This window comes from Paramormyrops kingsleyae, chromosome 14 (genome assembly GCF_048594095.1).
Source record: "Paramormyrops kingsleyae isolate MSU_618 chromosome 14, PKINGS_0.4, whole genome shotgun sequence".
In the NCBI taxonomy this organism is placed as follows: domain Eukaryota; kingdom Metazoa; phylum Chordata; class Actinopteri; order Osteoglossiformes; family Mormyridae; genus Paramormyrops; species Paramormyrops kingsleyae.
Window position 1 is genome coordinate 14477453 of NC_132810.1, and position 19731 is coordinate 14497183.

At 48.4% G+C, this 19731-nt stretch overlaps 1 protein-coding gene across 4 annotated transcripts in view; it reads right to left on the reverse strand.

Annotated features, from left to right (window-relative positions):
- qkia (QKI, KH domain containing, RNA binding a) overlaps nt 1-19731 on the reverse strand; it is a 47105-nt gene that overhangs the window by 10340 nt on the left and 17034 nt on the right. For all 4 annotated transcript variants that reach the window (XM_023842498.2, XM_023842500.2, XM_023842499.2 and 1 more), the window contains exons 3-5: nt 14301-14417; nt 11351-11494; nt 568-655 (exon numbers count right to left, since the gene is read on the reverse strand). In XM_023842498.2, coding sequence (XP_023698266.1) covers nt 568-655; nt 11351-11494; nt 14301-14417 — 349 coding nt within the window. The remainder of the gene's footprint in view (nt 1-567; nt 656-11350; nt 11495-14300; nt 14418-19731) is intronic.

Genomic DNA, 19731 nt, shown 5'->3' on the forward strand with positions numbered 1-19731 from the left:
CAGACCCAAAATGATGGAGGGACGGGGTGAAAATCCCGGACCCAAACTGCGAGGGCCGGCTCCATTGTGTATATATGACACACACACACACACACACACACACACACACACACACACACACACACACACACACACACACACACACACACACACACACACACACACACACGAAAGACGAGGATTTCATCAAATAAAGCCACCAAAATGGATGGGAAGGGGCAGGAGATGAAGCTAGTGGGCCTGACCCACATGGAGAGCCGAGCCTGGCGTGGGGGAACCAACCAAAGATTAGATGCAAGTAAACAAGGACTCTGCCTATGGAAGCAGCCGCCTACAAGGGGTGAGAAACAGCCCACGATGATACCAGGAAACCCTCTGCGTCGGGTCAGTAGGGGGCGCACAGTCAGGCCATGATTGTGTGTTGGGAGTGAGACATGCATGGAGGCCCCCACTCACTGACAGACACTGCACATCAGGGCTGGCCTTCACACCCCTGAGGTCTAAGGCTTCAACATGGAGAACACACACAGAATAGACGCCATCTAGAAGAGCGCGGCCTGGGCTTACGTGTCTTTAAGTTGGTGTCCCTGTACGTCCCGTTGAGAATGGCCAGCTCCATAAGCTGCATCTTCTTCAGATTGTCCTCTCCTTCAGCCTGGAAGGGCATGAAGGAGCCCATTGATTAATATGGAGGGAACAGGACTCAAGCACATCTCACTCAGCCAGGTTACAGGAAACACAAACCAAGTAAATAATTTAAATCAGCATTAAAAATTTATCAGGAAAGTCAGTGTAATCAAAAAAGCAAATTAAGTACAAAAACAAAAGAATATTTATGCTATTGGTTTTGGCGGAAAAATGGGAGAAATGACTGTCATTCCGTAATCTTGCTGACAAGGACTTCAGAAGAACACAGACAACAAATTGTTTTTTGTTCCCTTGTGTGCAATGAAATGCACAACAAGAAGCCTGCATTCATCACTCCCATCAATTAATGCTGCCGCTAAATAAATACATGAGCACGCTGGAGTCATTATTGTCAAATTAGGGAATAGAAATGATTCATGGAAAGCTATGAGCCAGGCAGCTCCCTCATATCCATGACAACAGCGGCCCAGTCAGGCTCCCCAGCCCACCTGAACCCAAGCAATGCCCCCACATGCCATTCCAAGAAAAGGGGAAGCAGAGGATCGGGGAAGCAGAGGATCGGGGAAGCAGAGGATCGGGGAAGCAGAGGATCGGGGAAGCAGAGGATCGGGGAAGCAGAGGATCGGGGAAGCAGAGGATCGGGGAAGCAGAGGAATGGCTGCTCTCAGCATGCACATCTCAGAGCAGCCACAGCTGTCCTGCCTCTGCCCAGCCAGAAAGACTACATGCTGCCCCCCAGCAAGGACGCTCCCACACCCCACCTACCTGCCCGTGCCGGCCAACATGCAGCACGGACCAGAGGGTCTGAGGACAGCCGCGTGGTGGGAGCGACCGGGCTGAAGACACCCTGGACTGCTCCAATCATGGCTACAACATAAGGCTATTCCCTTATTCTCTTTGAGGGACAGGGAAACAAGCCCCAAGGCAGGACAGCGGAGTAAATGCCAGAGTAAGGACTAGAGCTGGAGAGCAGCCTGGACCAGCAGCAAAGCGGAGCACCCTGGGATATATGCAAGCAGCAGGCAACCCAAGCTTGATAGATTCACAGGTCAGGGAGCTAAAGAGGCCCTGGGGACAGAGTGTCATTTATCACAGTGCTTTGTGTGCAACCCCGGCAGGTAGAAACAAACTTGCGACCAAAAGACAGAATGTTTAACGATCCATGTGGATAAATGTGAATCTGCTGCAAGTAACAGGTGTCAGCTAAGAACATGCATGACGTAACATGTTGCTAGTGCTCTGCACCTGGCCTTTCAGAACACCCACCCTGGAAGGAGGACCGGAGGCAAAACCATATCTCAGCACAAGAGGTGAAGTGTTTCCAAAGCCGGGCTGCTGTTCCACTGTGCTCCAAAGCCATGGAAAAGCTTGTGGCTAACAAGAGCGAGGGGACCCTCTCCAGTGCCCCAAGTGCCACTGTGCAACTGCAGCAGCAATGGACATCATAAGGAAGACGGTATGGCTTTAAGAAAGAGGACCGATGCACAGGATTCCAGTGAATCAGCAAGCAATGTAAAAAGCAGATGAGTGACACAGGCAGGGGCGGGGCCACAGCTCAGGAGCCAATGTAATAACAGGCGGTTTTGGCTGGGGCGTCCCAGTAACTGCGCAATAATAAATCCCTGTGCAAACACCGGACCCATGAGCGAAAAACAAGCACTGCACCCCAGCACTTGGGAGTGAGCAACATTCCACAGAAGGAGAAGCAGACAGGAAATGCACATGCCACTGCGGGAAAACAGCTCGGACTCAAATTACTGTAACTGCTCAGGGGGAGGAGGCACTGGGGCTAACGGGGCAAATGGTGACAGGGAGGCCGGACTCCCGCTTTACACACACAGGTCAGTGACAGCAGAAGCTGTCCCACATCCCCAGCAAGCATTTTTATCTGGGGTTTTACCTGCCAGGCATCTCAGTAAAGCAGCTGAATGAGGACAGTTATCGTGAAGATAAACATGAACCAGCCAAAGGCCTGAAAGAAGGTGGCGGCAAACAAAGATGTTATAGGTGGGGGGGGGGTCACAGGAACTGGCAAATGGGAGCCGAGGCCTTGGTCTATCCAGAGAAGCCTTGGCTCATCCAGAGAAGCCTTGGCCCAGCACTGTGGGGCTAGGGACCCTGTTCTGAGGATGAGGTCACCCATGGCAAGTATCAGCCAGGCAGGGAAACAGCACACAGCTGTTTTGCTCCATCTCCTTTCTGGGAAACACCCACATCTGGTGAAAATCCATCACAATAAAAGACTGTGCTAAGTCCGGTTCTGATGTTTTCTAGAATTTACAAGATTCCCAAGGAGAAAACTCAATAGGAAAACTGAAGAGAGACAAGAAAAATGGTGGGTGTGTATGGACTGAGACCAGAGCCAAGAAGAGGAGTTTTAAACCCTTTAGCAGGATACAGAAAGGAAAAAATGGAGGAGCACAAACCAGCAAAGACATTCCTCAGCAGGAAGGCGAGTGGGACAGTGCAAGAAAGACAGAGACACCACAACACACCACACAACACAACACATCACACACCACCGTACAGCGGAATGTCTTCCTTCCCAAAAAATCAATGACCTAAGTTTGTGGCCAGGTTAGTTTGGGTTCTCTCAAAAGATGGACCGCCACAGGTTTCAGTCACTGACTGGGAAAACGGCAACACCAGGCATAAAAAACCATGGTGACATTTAAACATGCAAAGTAACAAGTCAGCTACAGTAAAGAAGGAATAATGGAATGGCTGATTAGAGCGTTTCCCCTTTAAATGAGATCATCGGACTGCGCCGTAGTTGGCAACACAGCCTTGGGAGAAGCAGGTCCATTTCTAACCCATTTCTAACCGGCACCCCCAGAGAGGTGTAGTGCTGCACAATGAGTCGCAAAGAACCCGAGGCTCCCGAGGTCCCTCCCCCCCCCCCCCCCAGCAAAGGCCTTGACTAACTCACTGAGGCACACGTGAAGGATACATTAAGAAAGTAGATAAAGGTCTTACTTAAATTTATGATCAAAGCAGACAGCACAGTGCTCTCGCACACGCACACGGGTTTGTGGGGACCGCCCATTCATTGCTATGGGTTTAAGCCTAATCCTGACAACCTCATCCCTTATCAAGACCTTTACTTTAACTATAAGTGACCAAATCAAATGTAAGACTTTTGGCATTTTTCATTTTTTGATTGCAGTCAGATTTCTATAATACTGAGAGTCTGAATGTCCCCACAAGGTAAAAGGTCGCAAGTTATCACATTGTGGGGAAATATGGTCCCCACAATGTAGTAAATACAAATGCACACACAGATAGCATTAGTGCTTCTAAACCCAGGGGAATAAGAACAGCACATTAAAAGGATTCACTCTGTCCCATCAGTAAGACATGCTGTAAGCCGCTATCAGACAGCAGCCTGGACAGAGCCTTCTGCTTGCATACACGGTACGTCCCCCATCCCCAATCCAACGCCTCCATCCCCTGCAATGAATTGTTCTGTTTGCCTGATCCTTTAATGCCAACCAATGGAGCCCAGAATATCTTGAAGGGATTTGGAGAAGCTGATTTAGGGAGTTTAAATACTGCTGGATTTGAATCTGATTCCAGGTCCTGCGTCGAGGCGATTCACAGAGCATTTCTGACTGATTAGACATCACCAATCATGCATTCCCAGGATGCAGAAAACAGGAACTGAGAACAAAATTAAAATGCATAAATAAACAAAAAACAACAAATGAAGAAGCAGGCTGCACATTAAGGTGCATTTGCTTCCACCCCAAAATAAAAAAAATGGAAACTAGTGCAGACAGGGAAAGACAGACAAATAGGCTGATCACAAAAAGAGCAGGGGGTTGGTTTCAGAGGAGCCATAAGCGCTTCAGTAGAACAGCACGGACTATAGGTAGAGATGTTCAGCAAAGGCACAGGGACCTGACATGTGATGGATGCCCGGACCTGTACCAGTCCGAAGCCCAGGGACTTTGAGGGGACTGTGCCCGCTGTCCGCGCCAAGAGCCGCTCTGCACGGGATACATTTTTAAGGGAGGCTGAGATGTATACAATCTCATTGTCCCACTGAAACTCAGAGAGGCAGATATGAAAGCCCCTTCTCCCTCCCCAGAAGGGCAAGAGGGCGTTCCCAGCCACCCTAGCCAGGCCCAGCAGTCTGTGGATAATTACTACCACGCCTCATTCCCCCTGCTGCATTGGGGGGGGGGCACTAGCTCCTTATTGATTCTCTTCCAAATAAAAGGATTAGGAGTTTCAAAGCCAGGCGAGATTTTTCACTCCAGTGCCAAAGTTGCTGGACGTCATCTGCTTCTCTGGGACACAACAGGCCAGCAACACACCATTCCCAGCCAGGGGGCGCTCTGAGAAACAGGCCTATTAACTTGGTCATGTTAACTTCATTACATTCTTTTAAGAGCACAGGCCTTGTCCAGGCAAACATACACACATGCGTTTTGTGGAGACAGGGCTGCTTTGACAGCACCTTCAGCACCTTCATCTGCACCTTCATCTGACAGCCGTGATCAGAGCAACACAGTCCATCTTCCTAAATGATGCATTAATGTTGTAAAACTCACACACGAGCATGATAAACTCCAGCAGCAGCGAAGGGATATTTATTTAGCTGGGTTTTACCGGAGCCAGTCGCAATTAAGAGAAACACTCAGGCAGCGAAAAGTCCTGCGGATCCCAAACAGTCCTAATGAGTACATCCAGAGGGGGTGGGGGAGCGGCCAGGGGCGGCCACAGCGCAGCGACCACAGCAGCAGCACACTCCCCGTGTCAGCCGCAGCGACCCCACATCTATCGTGACCCTCGTGAGCTGCTCTTAAGCTCAACTGCTCCGGGGACGGGCTGATCCTGCTCCGGGGACGGGCTGATCCTGCTCCGGGGACGGGCTGATCCTGCTCCGGGGACAGGCTGATCCTGCTCCGGGGACAGGCTGATCCTGCTCTCTGCTCCTCTCTTATACATCGCTTTGGACAAGCATGCCTGCTAAATCAATGTAAATGTTACAGACTACCACCTTTTTCAGGGTTCCTTTTACTATTTTCATTCACAAAGACAGGCTGAAAATTAAATATATAACAAGCACCTCCCATAAGCGAGTGTTTCAAAGGCGCGCAAAAACCTCCCTGTATGCTGTAGCCCATTCTGCAGGAAGTTGAGAATGCGCTGCATTAATCTGAGAGACACACATGGCTGGGAACAGCCAGATGGTCTGTTGTACTCATTTGTCATGCCAGAGCTGCTGGGAGGTGAGAATGATTAGAGTCCGCATGGGAAAGGTGTAGCGATCTGTTATCGATCCGAGCAACTACGAAGCCCCAAGCAGGTCTAACAAGTGAGCTTCCTGTCCATCCGTCTGGACCGGGCACAGCCCAGACTCATGTGGGCTACACCCCGCTTGGGGCCATCTGTCTGACAGAGTGCCTGTTCCTTGCTGGCACAGAGGGGAGGGAGGCAGGGAGAGATAAAACATGAACAGCTCTTAGTAAATGAGTTGGCAATAGTAATAGCATTAGGGTTTCAACGTGCAAAAGCCACTACTGCCCCAGTGACACAGGCTACGGACTCAGGGCTGGCATCATCAGCATCATCTGCATGAGAGATTCTGGCAGAGATGATCAGGGAAAGGCTTGTTGGCTGCCAGTGAGGTACAGGGGAAAAAGGTTCCTGCCATGAATCAAATGGAAAACAAAGTGCGGAAAGGCCGCTAAAGTGAACCGCTGCTCTGGGCAGGACACAGAGTACCAGTGTGCCACAGAGCACTGGCAGTTCAGGAGCAGGAACGCGACAGGAACCGCGTCTCATTAAGCACAATAGAAACCAAACAGCACAGAAACATGGGTGAATGTGGGATGAACTCAACAAAAAGATTCTTTCAGCGGTGCTAAAATGCTGCAGATCTCGAAGGCAACATTATGGGCTTAAGAGATGAGCGTGCATCATACTCAGCACACATCCAAAGTGCTCCCAAGCAGACAGCACTGAATTGCAGCTGCTCCACACCCAAGCTGTGACCGCTCCAGACCAAGCAGCCTCCTGATGTACTAATAAGTCCCGCATCCTGTTTGCTCACAGTGCCAATTTGGCAGCTTTTAAAACAGATTCGCAAAACTAATTATTGTGCTGGAAGGCATGCAGCAGCAGTGCAGCATCACTATCCTCCACATCCAAACCACTACTTCCTGGAATCAACCTCAACTGCACCAGTGCAAACAGGATGACAGTCGTGGCCCAATGACCTTCACCTGCCAGGACGGTCGACATCCTCCCGGGAATACACAAACACTGCGAAACTAATATGTGTTATTCCCATCCACTCTAACCTACCCACTCACCCCTTTTCTGTAACCCCTTATCCTACTCAGGGTTGCGGGGATCTGCTCTAACCTTCAGCTCAAAAAACAGGTTTCTGGAGCTTTCAGCTTGACTTACTGGAGCCCATGTTGTGGTGTGGAGGAATGAGTCAGCTGGGGGGAGAGGTGTTTGGGCTAGGCCTGCAAAAAGTGATTTTGATAAATCAATTAACTGTGTCATCAGGCAATCAACAAATCAGCTAATTTGGGTCACCAAGATGGCAAAATACCACGGTATACAGTATTACAATTCAAACCTAGTAATACCTTCAAAAGTTCACCCATTTCACTACACTGCTTGTATCTGCGTTTGTTGCAATTCATCTTCCCTCCGCTACTCTACTGAACACATGCACCGACCGCAACCATCGGTGTCCACGGACAAAGGTAGTATGTGCACTAGAGGATACACTGTCAACTGTATGTGGACGGTAATTGCATGCAGAAAAGTATGAACTGGACTTATTACACAAATATTAAGGCCCATAGGTGATTGTGGCAGACAATTTACACGACAAACTGAAAAATGAAAAATTCTTTGTCAGCTGTTTTTATTGCCAATTATTATCGATGTTATCAAATAGTTGTTGCAGTCCTAGCTTGGGAAAGAACTTCCAAGCACAGGGACAGTTCCAGGGAATGGAATCATATTTCTGCCAGGCCCTTAACTGAAACTGCTGTTATTCTATTGTACTCTGAACCCAATTCATCTCACCACACTGACATTCAAATGACTCTGTTCCCCAGAGTGGTCTTTGGAACTACTGAAAGCAGGACTGCTCCTGGAGGGCCTGGAGTTCAGGTCAGGGCAGGGCAGGGAAGTACTGACTGATGAATTGACAAAACCAAGGAACCAAAAAAGGCTTGTGGATTCCTATGAATGCCTGATCTTAAAGGCCCAGTGTCAATACAAGAAACGGTCTGGGAAGAACTAAAGCAAGAGTCCCAAAACCACGGCTACAGGGTCAGGTACAGAACCTTACCCTGTGCGGGCAATCGGCACCAGGAAAACTAAGCAACAACAAAATACTTCCTAGTAGCATACCACAGAATCCAATCCACAGAGTGTGAATTGCCAAACACCCTTGTCAAGCACCACTAACCCAAGCAATGTACAATGTAATCGGAGGAACACCACAAAAGAAAAGGTTTAATTCAGAAGCAAGAGGGGCGGAGACAGTGAAGCGTCACGTACTATGGCCAATCGGAGACCCTGGGAGAAGACAGCTTTACAAAGCTGAAACAGAAGTTCCTCTTGACAGTAATTATGGATGACAAAGGATGATCAAAGGACAGGAGAGGCAAAGAGGGGGATGATTCTACTGTCACTTCACCAGCGAAGATGCTTTGCTTGTAACCATTTGACAAAAAACACACCGAGGCAATTCCTGATTTAAAAAACATACAGAATTTAACAATAATCAATACAAATGTGAGGGTACAGTAAAATTAAATATTAAGCGCCAAAAAAAAAAAAAAGCAATCCTGTCTTGGTTGTAAAGTTTGGGGATGTGCTCTTAGATCATCGAACGGGTGACAGTTGGTTGAGGTGGCAATTTGCCCTGGGATTAACTGATCGTCAAGGTCCAACACCCAAAAGGTTTTGGTCCGTGTGAATGGCTTTTGGGTGTAGCTCTGAGAATGACACTGCGACCAGACAAAAGCAACGGGCTGGCTCAGTGTTTGCCCCAATGCTACTGCACCAGGTTAGCTCGATTCTCCACTGTGCTGCTTGGGGTTTTGCCTTCAGCGGAGTATTCCAGTGATACCCAACACTCTCCTAGTCTTCCTGATCCATCCTCCAGATGTTCTCTTTCCATCATAAGGATCTGCTGGCCAAGGAGCCGTGTCCCTTTCCTAATGCTTCCCAAGCAGCTCAGCTCTCTGCCAGGTCCTGCTGCCCCCCAAAATCTCCAAGTCATGGTGCTCCTGTATTTTCCCAAACTAACTTGGTTCCTATAGACCGATATGACTTCCATTACAGTCAACCTCCAGTTTCCATTTTTACCCATTAACAATCCAGTGGATGATCACAAATCGGATCTGCAGACCCATGTAAGCATATCTCATCAGTTTCTTACACACTGTCCATCTCATAGTATTTCCAACCACAAAGTTCCTTAATTAGACACACATCTCAGGTGACAGAATGCGCCGGTCTTCCGTTCAGAATACATGCTTGCTGACATCCCTTCAGAAACCCTCATTACCATTTTGGACATAAGCATGCTTGCTGACACACAAACAGGTCGCTTAATGGATGTTTATCAAACCTGCTTTCCTGCTAAGGCTTTTGAGACAATGATTCTGTTCAGGGGGTGGCTATGCTTAATGCAAAAATATTAATAAAATAGTGAGCAGGGGCCAAGTCCCAGGACAGGAATACTACTGTCACCTCCAGCTGGGTGCATCGTAGCACAGCAGGGGCTCCTGTGTGTGCTGAGCTCCATTACCAAGATACAAGAGCTAGCTGCTACAGTCAGACCTAATAAGTTATGATTACTTTAATGACTTGATTTAGCCATTATGACGCGGTGAGGAGGAATGCAGATTACAAAATGCCCAGCAGACTGCAAGAGGGAGCATGGGGCTCTGCAGAACCAGCAGCAAGGAAACCGCGCAAGTTAAGCCGTCAGACCTTGCTCACGTCAGCCTCCGTATTCAAGGGCAAATCTGAGGGACTGCGGGAAGCTAAAGGTTTAGGGAAGAGCGAGACCACAAAAGAGAGCAGCGGTGGGGTGCAGATGTCATTTACAGTCAGTGATCAGCTTCCTATGCAAGATGAGCAGAGTCCCATGACCAGAAATAAGGACCCAAGGAGGAGGGGAGGGGCACACACTCCTTTCAAAAGCAAAAAATAATAAGTTAGGGTGGCCCCATTTGCCTTGCGGTAGATTTAATAAGAGAATTTCACACAGCCAAATGGAGAGAAGATGCCCATCATTAAACACACTGTATCCAGGCGATAGTGATGCATCCCTGCTTAATCCAATTAATTTTAGCATGACATTGGCAGCCTGTCTCCCATCCACAGAGCGAAGGGGCAGAGAGGTCCTGGCGGGCAGCCTGGTCACCACAAACACACTTTGGGGGATGTGCCTCTGCTCCCAGGCACAGTGAGACAGAAGAGCGCCTGCTAGTGGCGATGCAACACCCAGCGAACCAACAACGGAGCCCAATAAAGTCAAACAGGAAATCAGAGGATCGAACCACAGAAGTCAGAAGTGCAAACTCCCTGGTGACAGCTGCTGTACATGCTCCTCAATATCACGCCTGCACTGCAGGCCCCTGAGCCGACGTGGTTTTCCTGACCAGACCGCTTTACTGGTGCTGGAGCACAATGACAGAGCACCAGCGGAGGCCAGCAAGGTGCTGATTATGCCATTTTGTGGAGGGCGGGCACCCCAGTGAAGGCTATGCGCTGGGTGACTAAGACCAAACAAAGCAGCTTTAATCAGAAATAATAGGTCAGTCAGGTATCAATCAACCCTAATTTGCTTGACGCAAAAACTAGGAGGAAAGATTCTCTCCGGGGTATAGCCTTGGCAATCAGAGAAAGTTTGATGTACAAGATCGGAAACTTGAAGTTTAATTTTAATCACTGACGCTGTCCAAATCAGCCATGCAATCAGCAGGGTGAGGAGTGTGACCTCACCCCAGGCAGACCTGATCTGAGCTCGTGTCTCCTATCAGCCCACAAGGCGGCACGGCCTTGTTCTGCGTAACCTCATTAGAATGGTCACATACAGAGGCACAAGCCTGCTTTTGTCACTGCAGAAGGCTGGGCTCCTGCTTCAGTGCACAGCAGAGCGACAGGGAACTGCTTGGGGGTGGGCACTGAAATAAAGCTGATTATGGACAACCTGAAGCAATCTGGCCAGGGTTCAGCAGGTCAGCTGTGTTCTTCCGTGCCTCCTCACGGAGAAAGCGGCAGACACAGCTGTCAAGCCAGTCTGTTCACCACAGGGAACTCCACAAGGCCACCTCCGGCAACCATCCGCAAAAGCCAGCAGAGTGGCTGGAACCTTCCGTCTGATGTCTATAGTTACTCAAGGCCAGACACACACACACATACAACCAAAAATATCTTCTGCACAATATATGCGAGAAAAATGAAAAAACGACAGAACCGCCTTCCCTGGGGATGCACAATTTTGCAGTTAACATTCACAAATGTGGGTGCATTTGTGGCTGGGTGCCGCCTGCACGACCCGGCCTGCTCTGCGCGGCACTCACCGCCTGCACGACCCGGCCTGCTCTGCGCGGCACTCACCGCCTGCACGACCCGGCCTGCTCTGCGCGGCACTCACCGCCTGCACGACCCGGCCTGCACGACCCGGCCTGCTCTGCGCGGCACTCACCGCAGGCACCAGCAGCTTCTTCACTTCCTCCACTGCCCGCCTCATCTTGATTTCAGCCCGTGCCTGCGTGTCCTCCACAGTGATCAGCACATGCAGGTCTTCGTTTAGGTGCTCCCAGTTGGGTTTACCCCGATTCTGTTCCTCCTGCAACAGATGAGGGGAAGCACAGAAAGCTTATGCAAGGTCAGCAGAGAATAAATGCAGGAGCAAAACACAGTAAAAAATAAGTAGGAACAGTTTCAATGAATGACTGAGGTGTGATTAAGATACGCTCTGTATTATGGATGTTTCTTAAAGATCCTTTTCAAATCACCTCCTTGCCCCCCCCAGAACCAAGAGGGAAGCAGTAAGTTTATGGAAAATGAAACAATGCTTTGCCATTTTCGGTTTTCTGATCACAGACACAGAGGTTTAACCCGCTGATAAAGAAAGCAGTGGGCCTGATCAATTCAACAGGTGACTGTGCCAGGCTGGTGCTCACTTCTGGCTGGCACCTCCCACGTGCCACATTCCCGTGCCTTGTATGGAGGCAGGCAGCATCCTGCCGTGCCCTCTGTGGCCAGGCATTAGAGCAGGGGGGCCCAATACGTCGATCGCAACCGTCCAGTAGATTGCAAAGGTAGCGCGACATAAATAAATAAAAGTTTTAGATATTAGCCTATCATCTGTCAACCCCTTTGGAATTTGCCACTTGATTGACGGGACGGGTGGCCAGTCCGCTTTTGCTTAAAACTTTGTTATATTAGGTTACCGAAACAAAACGCTTATGTATTGCGAGCTGATGCAAAACTCCAGCAAGCAATGAGAGTGTCCCAGCCAGCCTTCCAATTTATATATACTGAAAAAGGGATATAAAAATGAGCGGGGGAGCCGGACAAAGTAATAAACGGTAAATGTATTGAATTGTATTGTGCTGTGAGGGTTCATGCAGTGACGCAAGGTTTGCCAACATGTACGGTATACATGAAGTATAATACTTTTTACGTGTATATATTGTGTACACATACACACACACACACACATACACATTATATATATAGCACATACACAAGCATGCATTTTTTATGTAGATAGATCTCAATGTAGAAGTAGCTCCGAAGCCAAAAAATTGTGGGCACCCCAGCATTAGAGGGACTGAAGTGGATATTTTGAAAGACTAACTGCAGAGATATAAATATCGAAACGAAGCAACAAAAGCATGATTGTAATGGAACTCAACCTGTTGGGCAATGCATCCAGTAACTCAGCATTCCGGGAAGAGCCTGCCACAGTTCAGGAAGTAGGAACATTCACTTCCTGTTGATTGATACCGCGTTGTGCATCTTCAGCTGTTTTCCATTTTGTTTCTTCCTTCCACAGGCCAAAGTGTGAACATTTGTGAGGCAGGTGCAGTAACTGAGGTATCTAATTGTTAGCAGGGCACAGTATGGCTAAGTGGGAGGCTGGTCTGACATGGCACTAACCCACACGCCGTGCTGCTCGATGGGGCGGGGGGGGGGGTTAACCCACATCTAGGGTGAGTATGCAGCCTGAGGCAGTCAGCCCCGAGGAGTACGGCAAGCTGTTCTGCGTGATTACACACGGGCTATTGGGGACCAGGCTATACCAAGAAGCACCACCCCCTCCCCCCCCAAAGGGCCAGGAAAAATGGCAGAGGAATGAGATCTTTGCAAGCAAGATCTATGAAAGGAGCACATGATCGAAGGTTTCTGTTTATGGAGAGATGACAAAAGGGGGTAATGCCATGCTGTAGTCCAGTTTGGACAGCCAATCAAGACAAGTCATGTGACCATCCGCTGGGATAGGGCCAAACCAGCATAACCAAGCTGTGGGAATTTAAAAAGGCGACATAAAAACATTCTTGCATTGATGAAATGATTTTTAACCCTCACTATTCTGCCCAGCTGCTCTGTGAGCTGATATGTGCTGCAAGATGGGGGCAGCTAAAAATAAACCAATGAAATGCTTGCAGAAACCATATGGAGCAGCTGCCTTGTGTCCTGCGCAGTTCCTGGCCCAACATGGATGACTGGCAGCAAAGCATAGTGCAGGTAAGATGCTGCCAGTTACTTCTTGATTTATTTTGCAGTGCCTTAGAAGAGTGCTGTTGGTGACACTAGAATTTCTCTAAGACAAAATTAGAAGCATCTAAGGAAGTAGATAACACACAGAAAACTGAGATGTTCTTTGGAGAACACATCCGATTGCTGGGAACCGACAGGCAGCACGCGCGCCTGACTCAACTTAGCAGCGTCTTAACTGTCCTCACAGCATTTGAATTCCGATCCCCAGATAGATCCAGCCCAGTCTGAGGGGCGGGGCCTGCTGGGGAAGCCCCTAAGGAGGGGACATTCCAGCGACGGCAGCATCAGAGCAGAGGCGACAGAGGGCGAAGGGGAGACCAGCGAAGAATGCGGCGATGGACCCCCAAGCCCCTTCAAACTCCGGGCCCAGAGATAAGTGCTTCACAAGCACTCCGTCTCCATGCCTGGGATTGGACCTTGGCCTCCTTTCATTCAATCCCGCCTCCCCCAATTTAAAGCAGGTTTGATCAGAGGGCAGAGTATTGCAGCGTGACTGGTTATTTTCCTGCACGACTCCCACGTCCAGTTCGATTACGCCAAGCCAACCTTGGGGGCAGAATGAGGGCAGCAGCTCCCCAGGGTCTGGGGCCTTTTCAGGAAGCGGGCCTGGCTGGGGAAGGGCCCCGGTGGCCCGGCTGGGGAGGGGCCCCGGTGGCCCGGCTGGGGAGGGGCCCCGGTGGCCCGGCTGCAGTACAGTGCCCACCGATAAGGCCCCATAAAGGAGAGCAGTCAAAGTGACTGTCCACACGTGACGCTGTGTGGGGGTGGCATTCTCCATCATGAAAGCTCAGGAAATGCTACCATTGGCTGTTAACCTGCCATCAAAGCAATCTCCGCCCCCCTCTTGCATGACGTCATCTATTTACCTTCTTCCTGTCCCTCATGGAACTCTTTCCTCTGACCATGATCTTGCATCCAGTTTCTGCTTCCAGCTGCTTGGCGGTCAGGCCGCGGGGACCCAGGATCCTCCCGACGAAGTTGTACTGGGGGAGAGAGGAGTGCAAGAAATTAGACAATGACACACTCCTCCAACGATGATCAGTTAGAAGCTGAACTGCCTATAGACTCTTTCCCGCAGAGGGATAATTGACTGCAGCATTTCAGGTGAAGCACCTTGCTCGCAGCCTCAGTACACTTCAAAACCGCAGCCCTAACCATCATGCCGCCTGCTGGGAGGCCAATCGTCACTGACCACTGGGAGCATCCCAGCTCCGCCAGCAGCGCCTTTGTTTCCGTTTACCCTTGAGCTCCAGCACCAGGATGCTGCTAATCTTATTATCTGGCCACTCTCAAGCAAAAAGCTAAGCACCACATGCATGTGCTCGCATACTCAGACAGCGTCTGCTGCCCCAGTCAACTAGCAGAGACCCAACAGCAGAAGAGGGAATCACACAAACACACCAACACTAAATCAGTGCCACGCTTCCAGGCCATGCTCTCTGCGCTTTACAGCAAAGACTTCGGTATTCCTGCCACGCCGGCACAGGAAAACGAATTCTTTCCGTACAAAAATAAAACTACAGGGAATTAGAGGCGGCAGAAGGTGCGGCTCTGCCAAAGAGCATGTCCTTATCAAGCCCCTTTCACTGGTGAGCGGCCCAGCGGCTCGGTACCAGGGAAAAGTATTTACTAGCGTAATCCTCTCCACTTCAAGCTGGCTTCCAAGGGGATCAGGAAGAAAATGTGTGTTGAAATAATCCAAAACATTTTTTTTGTAAAAATGAAACAGAAAAGGGGGAAGGGGGCACAAAATAAACATGGGGTGAAGTTTACGAGAGCGCTGGGCATCAAGCGGGCCGGGGGGATGGATGCTGGATTCCAGGCAGACATGTTTGTGCAGGCCTCCCTTATCAGGGTCTGGCTAATCCTGCATATAGACAACAGTGCTTTGTTATCTTACAGCCAATAAAAGCAGCACCAAAAATATCAGGTGCCAATGACCTAAAACAGGAAAACATGCACACCAGCTAACATGGAAAGTCACTGGAGGAACTGTGTTTAATTCACTCAGTCTAAATACAGCCAGTATCATGAACCTATCATGTAATTTACCAACTAATGTTTTTGTGCCAACTAGTAATGGGCAATATGGTGACATTTTATTGCTCCTGGTCTAATTGTACCCACAGCACACATTTCAGAGGTATTGTAAGAATCATGATACCGCATTTACATTTACTTTTATTTAGTACACTTTTGTCCATAAAGACATACAAGTGAGGCAAATAGCACATTACAGACATATGTGCTATTGAGGAGCTGACTAGGCACAAGTACAGCTAAGCTAGGTTTCCAGCCAGAAGCACATTACTTAACACTATTATTAAAATGACAGGACAAACCTGCGCGCTCAGAGGCTGCAACAGTACAACAAACACAGATCAATGTGAAACAAAGCGACTGAGGTCTGCTTGACATCCCAGCACCATCTGTATCTCTCACTTTTTTTAATTATGTCTCAGTTGATCTCAATTTACTAGTTAGATCTTGAATTAAAAACTAATCTTTAACCATTTAGCCAAATTCATGAAAAAACAAAACTACCATTCGGCTGCTAAAAATATTGTACTTGTGTCACACGGTACACAGCATGAGGTCTATAGACTGGTCGGCTATGCTGTCAAATGTAGTGGGCGGCAAGGCTGATGAAAAATCGATTCCAAAAAATGGTTTGAAGTTGCGAAATCTTAAGTGGACCAATCTACTGTATTTCGCAAACTGTGCAAAGGTGCTGTTTGCATAACAGATGGCAACACAGCCAATTCTTTTAACCACCTGAAATGTTAGCAGCCCAAATATCTGGCTATGCATGTGTGTGAGCACATCATCCTCAGCTGCACCGTCTTCCACATCTTAAGCAACCAAATGCAAGCAAACATTTTTTTTTTACTGATGCAAAACTCAAAATCTTACATTGTATTCATTTGTCCATTATGTTTTTGTATTTGTTGCAGAGAGCTCAGAAGCCTGCAGTTTAACCAAAGTGATAAATGTTGTACATTAAACTTTATTATTATTATTATTAAGTTGAGTCAGTTTATTTCTATATGTACAGTATTCTGCATATCTTAAGTTTATTTTATTGTTACAAGACATGCTTCTTAAGGATGGACTTGCTACTTAAGTGATTAAATGATTACCACCACTACATAAATTGATGAGACCTGGGCCATAACCCCCCCCCCCTTCCCAACTCATTCTCCATCCACAGTAGTGCCCCCCAGCCCTCCCCTTCCCTCCTCCCAATGATGCAGTGTGATAGGTGAGACAAAATCCTCACAGGAAATGTGTCTGTTTTGGAGATTCTGAACAGTGCAAGACGAAGATGCTAAATTCAGTCTGCAAGACAAGTGAACAAAAACATGTCTGTGGAGGAACCACCCCTAAATTTGGAACCACCAATTTAAAAATTACACTTGCGGAACTATATTTCACATTTGAAAGGGTTATTTATAATATTTTGCTTGCAGAAAAGTTAAGTCTACTAAAGTAGTGTTAAAAATGTTCAGTTTTCTAATCATTAAACTAAGAAAATCGTAAATCTGCCAAGATCGGTATTGGCAGGTCAAGCTAAGGCTAAGGAAACTGCTAATTGGCGCATCCTTTGTAACTGTGTCTTTCCTCTGGGTAGCCACCTGCACAACTAGAACAAAGGCCAGGCCGGAACCCGTCTCTCTGGGCCTAGCTAGCCTCTTCCTGAATGATGCATATCAGACTCCCCGGATCCCGCGCTGCCAAAGCCAGAAGCAGGGCTGTCCCATCACAGGAGCTCCACCAGCAGAAGCAAGCAGGCCACCCGGGTCAGTCTGCCTGGTCATGGACACATTTTGGGTAGTCAGAGGGGGACAGCAGTAATCAGAGAGTGCCATCACAGTGTAATGAGGAGCGCTCTGGTCTGGGGAAACTTATTCCAATAGAAATCCCATCTGCACATAAGCAGCCCCTGCACACTCGCAGGCAGATAAGGAAAGCCAAGCCACCATCACCACGAACGTGTTGATGCTGATTGGACATGGCAGAGACCAGGAGCTGCCGGACAGTGGGGAAATTGCTCACTTTGAATTCTGATATAAGACAGTAATTACAGACAGCAGGACAAGTGGAAGAGGTGGCCTGCAAAGCACGGCCTAGAGCAACAAAGAAGAGAGGTGGGTGTGGGGGGGTCGCGAAAGTGTGACAACCAGCAATGCTCTGGCCGTTTCCATGCCAATACCATGGAGCTAAAGCCCAGCTCCACAACCTGGTCAGCAAAGGTCAGCTGCTGGAGTGCATAAAGCAAAGGTCTGTGCTACATGGTAAAGAGAATAACCCCCCTCTGCTGAAAAGGGTTAGGGAACATTATCCCACCTACAGTGCAGAAGTGAAAGTGAAGGGGGGGGGGGGGGGGGGGGAGAGACGACATTTGCTTACAGTCTGTGGGAAGCCCTCATCCAAAACCACAATCCTCTGAGATGTGCAAAGTCAGGAAATTTATGCCTAAAAATCTTTTGATAACAGAAGGTAAAGTACCCATCTTAAAAGGTACAACACTAGCAACCTATGATTTGGTCATGGAGACATTGTGACTGCTACCCACATACTGCTTTGCCTGGGAAAGTCTGCAAAACAGCAACAAACGTCAAGAAAATCAAAGCCTGTACACTATGACCTGTCTGCACTGCAATAAGGCCAGATTTTTAGAAAACAAAATGATGAATTACAATGACAAGAACAGTGTGAACACAAATGCAAGATATCTGCCAAAAAGCTCAGACTGAGGGAAGGATCACAAGGATCAAAGGGGATAAAGCAGCAGTAAAGGCCCATGGTCAAAAGAGGAACCCAAACCATGAGCACTCATTCACACGCAGAATTCAGCTACGGAATACTTGTCGATTCAGTTCTTCACCATTAGCAAACAAAATGAATATAAAAATGTTTCCCTTTACTCACACCTCCAGATGTGCCCAGAGAGTCCTTCAGTGCTGGGTTCCCTTATTTAAAAGTCTTAGAGATTAGAGACCAACTCCTTCCCTGTTTTATCTCCATTTCCGGCCAACCACTGCAAATAAGCAAACCCCCTGCCACAGCACTCTAGTGCAGAGGGGAGCTTACTCTGACATTAAAGGCCCCCAGTTTAGCCTTGTTATCGGCTCTGAACAGACACCCAGGGCAGCAGGGGATTGGAGGCGGGGGGGGGGGGGGGGGGGGGGGGGGGCACTGCTGGAATGTCCTGCACTGCCCAGCCCAGCCCATTTCTTAACCGGGTGAATGACAAGGAGGATGGGCGACACCACACACACAATTCCAGCATTTCATGGAAAGAAAGACTGGCTAACTACTAATAGTTAAGCTGCTGGCTAGTCATGCTGGCAGTGGATAAGGCTACTTCCTGAGCAGACTGGCTAAGCCCACAGTGCTCCCTACAGTGGACAACATACGGACAGCCAAGCACTCAGGAGGGGAGCCCACCTACATACACACAAAAGCCAAGAGGAAGCAGAACAGTCAGAGAAAAATGACAGAATTCAGCATTCTTCCCATGGATGACAAAAGGAAACAAAGGATGGCAGTGATGCATGTTTGGACAGTGGAGGCACAATTTGACATTTTATTTAATTAATAGATGCTTTTATCCAAAGCAACATACAATTGAGAAGGCAGGATCAGACAGACACTGTCACTGGAGCAGTTGAGGTTTAAGACTCTAGGGCCCAATGGTGAACACACTCGGTTGACCCGGGGATTTGAACCAGTGACCTTCTGAGCACAGGCACAGAATGTCAATCCACTGAGCTACACACAGCAGTGTAGAGTAATGTTTCTCAAACTAGTCTTCAGGGGCCACCAGACGGTCCAAATTTTTGCTGCCTCCCAACTCTCAGGGAACTGGGAGAGATGAAGACCGTGGACTGTCTGGGGGTCCCCTAAGGACTGGTTTGAGAAGCACTGGTGTAGAGGCTTGAGATAAGGATACCACCCTTGGACTACGCTATGGTCTTCAAGCCTATCCCACTGGCTTGGCCTTTTCGTGCCTTGTTGAACATTAACAATGCCCCCTAGTTTACACTGAATGAACTGCAGACACCTGCATTCAGACTAGTCTTTACAATCCCCACTAAAGGTCAGCCCCCCATGGGACCCCCCCCACTTACAAGACTCCTCTCACCACACAATACAGATGAATACCAGTACACAAGGCTTTTTAAATCCTTGATCCTATGCTGTTTCAGAGATAAATAAACTCCAAAAAGAATCAGACCAGAGCAGCAGAAGATGCTGTCCAATAGCAGACATTTACACAGAAACAAACAAAAT